The sequence below is a fragment of the Cavia porcellus genome, unplaced genomic scaffold (genome assembly GCF_034190915.1).
Source record: "Cavia porcellus strain 051 isolate PalLab524CR breed Dunkin Hartley unplaced genomic scaffold, mCavPor4.1 scaffold_9, whole genome shotgun sequence".
In the NCBI taxonomy this organism is placed as follows: Eukaryota; Metazoa; Chordata; class Mammalia; order Rodentia; family Caviidae; genus Cavia; species Cavia porcellus.
Genome location: NW_026947492.1, coordinates 26156513 through 26165028, shown reverse-complemented (window position 1 = coordinate 26165028; position 8516 = coordinate 26156513). Strand labels below are relative to the sequence as shown.

The 8516-nt window shown below is 46.3% G+C and overlaps 1 protein-coding gene across 5 annotated transcripts in view; it reads right to left on the bottom strand.

Annotated features, from left to right (window-relative positions):
* Positions 1-4992: 4992 nt before the first annotated feature.
* The window catches only part of Ntm (neurotrimin), a 921649-nt gene continuing 918125 nt past the window's right edge, over positions 4993-8516 (bottom strand). For all 5 annotated transcript variants that reach the window (XM_063256103.1, XM_063256105.1, XM_063256106.1 and 2 more), the window contains one exon: positions 4993-6744. In XM_063256103.1, coding sequence (XP_063112173.1) covers positions 6644-6744 — 101 coding nt within the window. In that variant the 3' untranslated portion in view covers positions 4993-6643. The remainder of the gene's footprint in view (positions 6745-8516) is intronic.

Genomic DNA, 8516 nt, shown 5'->3' with positions numbered 1-8516 from the left:
TGATTTGATTCCCAGAGTTCAGGCCTTCAGGTTGAGCTCTGTGAAGGGATGGGGAGTTATGCCATGGATCCCACTTGGTCCATTATTCATCTTATTTTTGAGGACAAGGGGGATGAGACCCTGATAAAGATGGACCTCTGTTTAAAAGAGCAACTTCATATGTAGCTGGGTAAAAGGACGTGGATTAATGCAACATGATCAGGAGGCCAGGCCGTCTGCAGGGTTTGTAAAACAGCAGTGTTGCCATCCGTGGCAACAGTGGTAGCAAACTCCTCGTAATGAGTTTACTGCTGTTGTGATGGAGGGCCATTACTTCTGACTGCCGACTTACACTGTAGAATATTGATTTCCTTGTTCAGAACAGGGCTGGGTAAATAGTTTGCCTGACCTTTTTGCATACGTGCTGCACTGGTGTTGACAGCACGTATGTAAAATGGGAAACATGCTTCACACTCGCAGGGTGAGCAGCCCCTTGTGCCTAGAACACAAGCAAGAAAATACTCATGAGAAGGATGAAGCATCAGCTATTCTGAAATGGTGGTGCAGGGGAGTTTTGGATGAATTAGGTTTCAGTAAATCAAATGCCGAATCTCTTTAGGGCTAACAGACAAGGGAAAAAGCAGTGCTGATTTGATTTCTTGGGCTCAGAAAATGGCCATTTGCTGTTTGGCTGACAGGGATGATCAACATCAGTAGCTATTACAAATAAAAGCACAAATGTACTGGGTTTTTACCCAAGCTAGTGTAATTGTCAGCGTTAAGAACATTCCCTGAGAAGTGTCACTCAGCAGACAGCGTGAGGACACAAAGCTTGTGCAGTTGGACCACTTCAGGCTTGATTTCTAAATATTTGGATTCTAATCCATATGGAGCTCCCTGGGTGATTCAGAAGGGTGTCCATTTTCTGTTTACTTAGTTCAAATTAAAGCATATTGGGCACATTTTAACCAAAGATATTTGATAAATTTAAGCAGTGTATGATAAAGCTCAGGGTGCAGCTTCACAGTAAGGGTTTTTAACATGAGGGGGGTTGCTATATGAAGCATTTTGTGTCTTTGTTCTTGTGTGGGATATTTTTTTTTTTTATCTTAAGTGCATTCCTGCATTTTTCTTGAAATTCTGAAATAACAGTTTAACATCCAGAGGTGAGCAAACCATAGACTCTATGCTCTGTGTAGCATGTCACATAAAAACTGCAGTGCGTCTATTGTGGCAAGGAGATGCCTGTTATCTGTCACCACAGATCCAAACTTTCCATGCTTAATGGTATTATCTTGGCGGCAAATGTAGATGTTCTTAGGGGAAATAGATATGAACTCATGAAGAATGTAGAGGAAGACCCAGACAATTTCAGGTCTCCAAAGACCTTCTGAGACCAACTTGTGCAAAATTCATTTGTGCAAGAGAAGCTGAGATCTGAGATCTGGAGGATGCAGCAGCCAGAAGCAGCTCCCACAGCAATCCATGCAATAGGCATGTGTTCCCGGCTGGCCGGTTCCTACACTCTGACTACTGTACCTGTGCCTCAAGAAAGCAGAAGTAAATTAGCAGGTGGTATCACCACGTGCTACCTTCAATATGAAAATCTAATTGTGTTTTCAGAGAGCCTGTCTGAAAGCACATTTTAGCATTCAGAGATCACCGTGCATGTAGCTAGAGACCCTCTCATGCTTACAGACACAATGATAAGTATTAACTCTCTGGCGCTTCCTTTCTGTTTTATGGCTTTGCTTCCATTTATCTTGCTTATTAAGTGTCAAGAATGTTACCTAGGGAAGGCATTGTGTCTAACCAGACTGCAGCCATTGCTGCATGTCTTACTTCCTCTCTGTCTTCTTTCTCAGTGGTGGACCAGGAGTGAGAACTATGAACACTAAAAAAGGTTGAATTGTTCTTTCATCTCTTACTCCTTCATCCTTCTAAGAGAACATGGCGACTTCTCACCCATGCATGTGCTACCAGGCCTCTGATTTTCTTCCTTGGTCCTGGTATCCCCCACTATGGTTCGTGCAGTGCAGGAGAGACCGTTGCATGGATCCTTCTGATTCACCTAAGTTCACAAAAGGGCAGTAGGGAATCAGCTCTTGGGAGAAGGGACTAGGCTCCTGGGTCCTCCCACTCCTTGTTCCCTCTGAGATTTGTTTGCCCCTTACCTCCTCATCCCTTCACAGAGCTCTGGCTGATAAAGTTGAGCATAGGTGGCAGGGTGAAAATGTGACAAGGACTCAGGAAATTTAAAATTGAGCCAACAAGGAAGAAGCATTTCAAATGGCACTAAGCAAACATTTCCAAGTCCTGGAATACTATACTTTTAGGGTGATAAGACATCATCATTGAAAAACTTATTGGAAGACCCCTCTCTCCATTCCTATTTCCTGCTATTGAAAGGAATAAGTTTGGGAATAACAGGCATCATCAGCTTTGAAGAAGTCAGCAGATAAGTAATTAGAGTAAACACCACACACACACACACACACACACACACACACACACACACACCTCAGTAAAGCTCTGGAAATTTCTTCTAGTTGCAATACCTTCTGCCTCCTAGATTTTAGGATTGCTCAGTATATCCTTTCTTGTTTCCCCTGTGTCATAGAGAGCACTTGGGGCTAATACCATTTCCTGGTGCAGAGGAAGCCACTGTCTTTTATTAAGCAGTGCTGTTTTCCCAGCACAGCAGTGTTGCTGTCAAGTTTCCCTAAAGGAGTCACAGTGAATATCTGCAGAAAAAGCAGCTGTGACTATGTGTCTTCCCCTGTGCAGAGCCAGACTGGGAACAAAGACAAAGAATTGGTTGTGGAGTTTGCCAGATTCATATTTTCAATTTTCATGCATCTAGAAGGCCACTTCCTCAATGTTTTCTTGTAATTTTGCAAACCCTGAATGACATGATTATTGGATTTTAAAGTTAGATTGGACATTAGCAATCTTCCATCATAGCATCTTATGCCAAAGATCAGAGAGGGGACCTGACTAGCTGCTGAAAGATCTGGACTAGTGTGTAGTTCTGTGGATTAGCAGCTCAGTTCTGTGTCCTAAATAGAGCACTGATACTCAGGAATCCCAAAGTCAGATTCACTGGAAACAGGGCAACTGCCTTGGAAAATAGTAAATTTTAATAACTAGATGCATGGCTAAAAAAAAAAACAATTCATTATGAAATATTAACAATCCCCTAAATATAGGAATAAACTCATTTCCTTGACCATATTCCAAAAGAAGTTACCTGAATATTTGGGGACTTATATGGAAATAAAATCAGAATTCAGAAACTAAAGCCAAATCAGGTCACCTTCATAAAGGATAATCCTCCCCAAAGCCTAAGACATAAATTGCTTAAGACTGATTTTAACTTGAGCTCAGGATTTAAGGAGTCTTTGCTACAAACAGTTTTGCAGTTCAAAGCCCATGCCATGGATATGGAGGGCGACCCATGGAGTTGTGAGAGAAATGCCAGGGCTCCTAGAGCTATTACAGATCATGGGGACATTAATTTGCATTTGCTGTCTTGGAGGTGGATAAAGCTGGATGCTCATGGAGATACTATTTGAATTAAGAACATAGGTAAGAATGGATGCTCTAGACTGGCTTGATTGATGGCTATGGAATGATAAAGGAAATATTACTGCACTGTCCAGTCCCAGTGAGCAAGGTCTGAGCATATTAGATATGGAATTCAAAAAATACATGTACTGGAAAGAGACGGTGCTTATTTCCTCTATCAGGCAACACTGCTCTCAGTGATTTGCAGCTGCCTTTGGAAACATGACTGCAGGTTTCTATGCACGCAGCCCATAGGACTGCAATGGCCCTCTGGTTCTGCACTAGCAGAGGCCTCCAGCTTTCCACATCTCTCCCTTTGCATGTATTTCTCTTCACTAACAGGAACCTTAAATTTCTTTAACCATTATAATAATAGAAAGTTATTTGTGCTTTACTAAATCCACATTTTACATCTTTTAATCCAATAAGTTCACACAGGAGATTACTGAGATTGATTAGTACTATGGTCTCCCTTCTGAAACCATGGGTTAGGAGGCAGGAGGCAAAGATGTGACTGTCAGTGGGATGTCCTAAATGTCAACCTGGTGTGAGAATGAATTCACGTGCTAAATCATTGCCAGCTTGAAGAATGGCTCCCATCCATCATCATGGTCATCACTGCCACCCACAGCAAAGGTGTGACATGAAGCTGATCACCAACCATGAACACAGCCCCACATTTGCATGTCCTGCTGATGTGAGGCTGGTCCTGGCGCAAGTACTCACAGATCCAGGCCCAGTGTGTGATATGTTGAGAGGCCACGGCAGCTGGAGAAATACTGCACATCTGTATGGCTGCAAAGAGCAGGCATCCTGCTGAAGGAACATGAATGGGGTCCTGCAGAGGGATGTGGTAAGCCTGGTCAGTAACTGTGCCTCTGTCCACACACATGAGAGAACTTGATGGAAGTCCCCTATTATTCCTGAATGGGACTTCCCTCAGGGGCATCCTAATGTCAGACATAGCAGGTGACTCTCAGTATGTCAGTGACTTATCTCAGAGTTGCAGGGATCTGGGACACTTGAATTGCATGAAAGCCTATGACACCTATCATCCATTTGTACCTAACCAAAGGAAAAGAATTTCCAGCTATTGCATGTGCATGTGTGCACACGTGTGTGTGTGTGATTGGTACACTGCCTCTGAGAATTACTCAGAGTCAACACTACCATGGAAATTGACATTTATCCCACGAGCAGATTAAGTGATGGGAGACAAGCAGGTAGCCACTGGCCAGGAACTCCTAAAGTTACTGAGACCCTTCCAGAGCCCCACGGCCCTTCCTTCCTGTGAGGACAGAAGTGGTCTCGTGATCTTCTGTGGGTCCCCAAAGCATACACCAGGGAATGCTCCTAGTCACCAGTCCCCTGCACCTCCCTGCTCCCCAGGTCCAGCCAGGAAGGGCTGGCCCCCACACCCACTGTAGAATGAGGCGGCACACCAGGTGAAGAGGGACATGGAACACTTTTTAATGTCAAGTCAGAGACAACCCTGCCCACCCCTTCCCCAGTCCCACTTTCCCTCGTCACATCCAGGACCCCTCCCCGAGGCCGCGCTGGCTCCCAGACTTCAGGGGAGGAAAAACATTTTTACCTAAAAACAGCATTTTTCTTCTCTTTCATACACACTCACACAAAGGTGGGAAATTAAATAAAATAAACCAAGGGGATTAAATTCTCCAGTGGTCACAAAGGCATCCGGGATTCCCTTAATAGGCTAAAGCAAGTGTCACGAAGGGTCTATTGGTGCGGAGGCTCGCTGTCTGTCTGTCTATATGTCAGCACCTGAGGCCTCACGGGCGGCAGCCAGGACAGAAGCCACGCCCGGGAAGGTGCTGTGCCCAGCATCACTGGTCATCATCCTTGCCTTTCTTTTCACGTCTTATAAATGTCTCTGACATGTAAATAACCCAAGAAAATCAAAAGGCAGGAGCTGATTACACAATTACTGGTAAACTCTATCATCTTTTAGAAGGTCAACACACAGCTAACGCCATATACAGCATGCAGTAATGTCTGAGGAAGAACTCTGCTGAGAAACGAAATGGCTAGAACTCTAACAAAAAAAATATATGTATATATATACTGTATAATATATGTCTTAAAAGAAGCATAGCCAACAAACCCAGATACAGTGCAGACCACCTTCTCATCGCTAAGACATATGGAGATAGCACAGTAGTGTCTGCATGAATGCCAGAGAAAGGTGCAATCTGTGCCGCTGGTGGAGACCGTGATGTGGTTCTGGTGGAATGCCAAAGCCCCGCCGGGCGGGGCGGGCCGGCGTGTGGCCCACCAGTTGTAAACCTAGTTAAGAAGTACACTATTGATTTTTCACGTTTAACAAACACGCTTCACCCTTCTCCTGTGTGTAGGTTTTAGTTTTGTCTCATTTTTGCACTAAGTTCTAGACTCATATCAGAAAATATAATTAATAAAATTAATAATGACTCAGAATCCCTTATTATCCATGATGTCCATGTAGTCAAACGAAAGAAAACAAAACCAAAAACGTTAAACAGTATCTTTTGTGACTGCTGCTCGTGGGATTATTGTTGCTGTCGGACTGTCCTGTTTCCTTTTGCTTTCTGTTCCAAATTCACATTTGAGGACACACGTGATGGTGGCAACGTCTGCCCCAAGGCCCACCATGGCACCTCTGGGCCACATGTCCCACTCTGCGCTGTTCTCTGTGGACTGATGCCTTGGGGTAGCCGACTCCAGAATGTTCCATGGTGGGGCACTTCCGGGGGCAGAGTGGCTGAGCCCTTGCCCACCCTGGCGACAGAGATCATACAGTGCAGCTTGTGGGTGGGTCCAAGCCGGGTGTGCATTCTTCCCATTTGGGAAAAGAAAGAAAACTCAGTGATATCTAAATATTTGCAAGGCAATTTTTCAATTTCCTTTTTTTTTTTTTTTTTTAACTTTTTTTTCTTTCCCAAAGTACTCTTTGTTCCCCTCCCTCGAATTTCTGTCCCCTTGGGCTGTGATTCTCCGAGTTCCGTGGGTTCTGTCTTCTTGTGGCTGTCTCGTTGCTGTGCAGTGGTGTTGGTAGATGCAGTGGCGGCAGCTTTCCCAGGGGGAAGTGGCCCTCACATCAAAATTTGAGGAGCAGGTGTAAGACCAGAAGAGGGAGGAGCCAAATGCAGCCTGCCCTCCTCGATGCCCCGTTGCTCACTTCACTGACAGCACCTGGGCCTGAGGAGAGAACACACTGGTCATGAGTTGCCTGGGGAGAAGGAAGAGAACCCCAGGGGTGGCCCACTGCAGGGCCACCAGACCTGTCTCTGGTGAGGCAAGGTACTTGCTGCTCAGTGTCTGCAATATACACAAGCTTTGTGCAGCTGCCACCTTCATTGAGGGGCAATCTTCCCTTGCAGGAGAGCACAGGAAGCTCAGGGCCAAGGGTGGCCCTGGTGGCCACTGCTCCTTGGCTACTGGGTAATATTCTCAGGATGCTGCTCAGTATTAAGTTCAAGAAGAATAAATGTCCTCAACTGAGATTCAAATCAGTGAAGCCCCCGTACTTTTCTTATCAACACGGAACTCCTCTGAGCTCTGACTGCTTTAAACACCCACGTAACCCTCCAGCTGCTCAGCCTGTTGCTTAGGGAAGGACCTGTTGGACTCAGCAATCTGTCTGCCTGCTGCCACTGCTGTGGCAGGCATGGTGTCCACTCTGCATCTCAGAGCTGGTGCAGTGCTCTACCTGAACCACCTGGTCTCTCCCCATCTGGAAAAGGTAAGAGCCAGTGTATCATTTCCAGAAGGGCCGGAGCTGGCCCGTGTGGAACAGAGGTGGGACCGAGTCTTTTGCAGGGTGGATGTGGATAGAACCAGGGGTTATGTGGACATCCAGGTGCAGCAGAAACCTCAAGACGTGTCTGCATAGGAAGCAAACATGGAGGGCACATGTCCCTACAAGGCACTCATCACGCTGGACTGTAAACCTGTGACTTTAGAGATGAACCAAAGCCCAAGGGGCAAAAGCTCCAGTGTTCCCTAGGAGCTTCCTCATTGCTCTGAAACACATGCTTTTTGGCTATGTTGGCTCTTGTGGCCAAGGACCCCACAACAGATGCAGCTGTGATTCTTGAACAGAACCTAAATTAGATGCCCAGAAGAATCAGGAGTTGAGGGACCAACACACCATCTCACTCACTGAAACATCTTCCCTTGCCTCAAGTTTAATAGCAAGTGTCTCAAGCTGACTTGTCCAAGTCCTCAAAGGGTGGGAAATGCAAACAGAACAGATCCTGCTTGCAGGCGCTGCTCAGCCCTGGAGTCACTCGGGGAATTTCATAGTCCTAAAATGCCTGGCCCCAGGGAACTATCTGTATGAACTGCTAGCTTAACTCTCTGGGGCAGTGATACACAACAGGCCATAGAGACTTCTGTCCCCAGTGTGTGGGCACAGCATGCCTGAGGCTAGAATCTCTCAGCATCACAAATGCTCATGCCAAGTAGCCCAGGTAAGTGCTGCTGTTCTCTTCCCTGCATGGGGGTGAATTCTGGGTGACACAAGAGGGAGGGGATCGTTGTGAACACAAGAGGCAGAGGAGCACAGCCATGAAAGTCCTGAGGCCTCCCATCACACTCCTGGCTGAGGACTCATCACTAATTCGTGATGCCGCCTAGAAGATATTGTGTTTCTGTACATGCCACCTGCAGGAATTCCCTGTGCATCTCTACACACTGCTGTCCTCGCCCATCCTCCCTTGGGGTCCTCAGAGAAGAAGCCTCCCTGACCCCGTGGCATGGAGGACATTTCTCCCCTATGACCACTGTAAGCTCCCTTCCACCAAAGCTGAGCCTGAGGATGCAGAGGCACTGAGAAGGCCTGGGCCTAACTGGCCCAAGAGGCCTTCCTGGGACCTGGCTCTGTCTTCCCTGAGCAGAATCAGTGGCCGCATCCTACTTCACTTCTCCACATCACCTGGCATGGCTCCTAATGTCCCAACTGGACACAG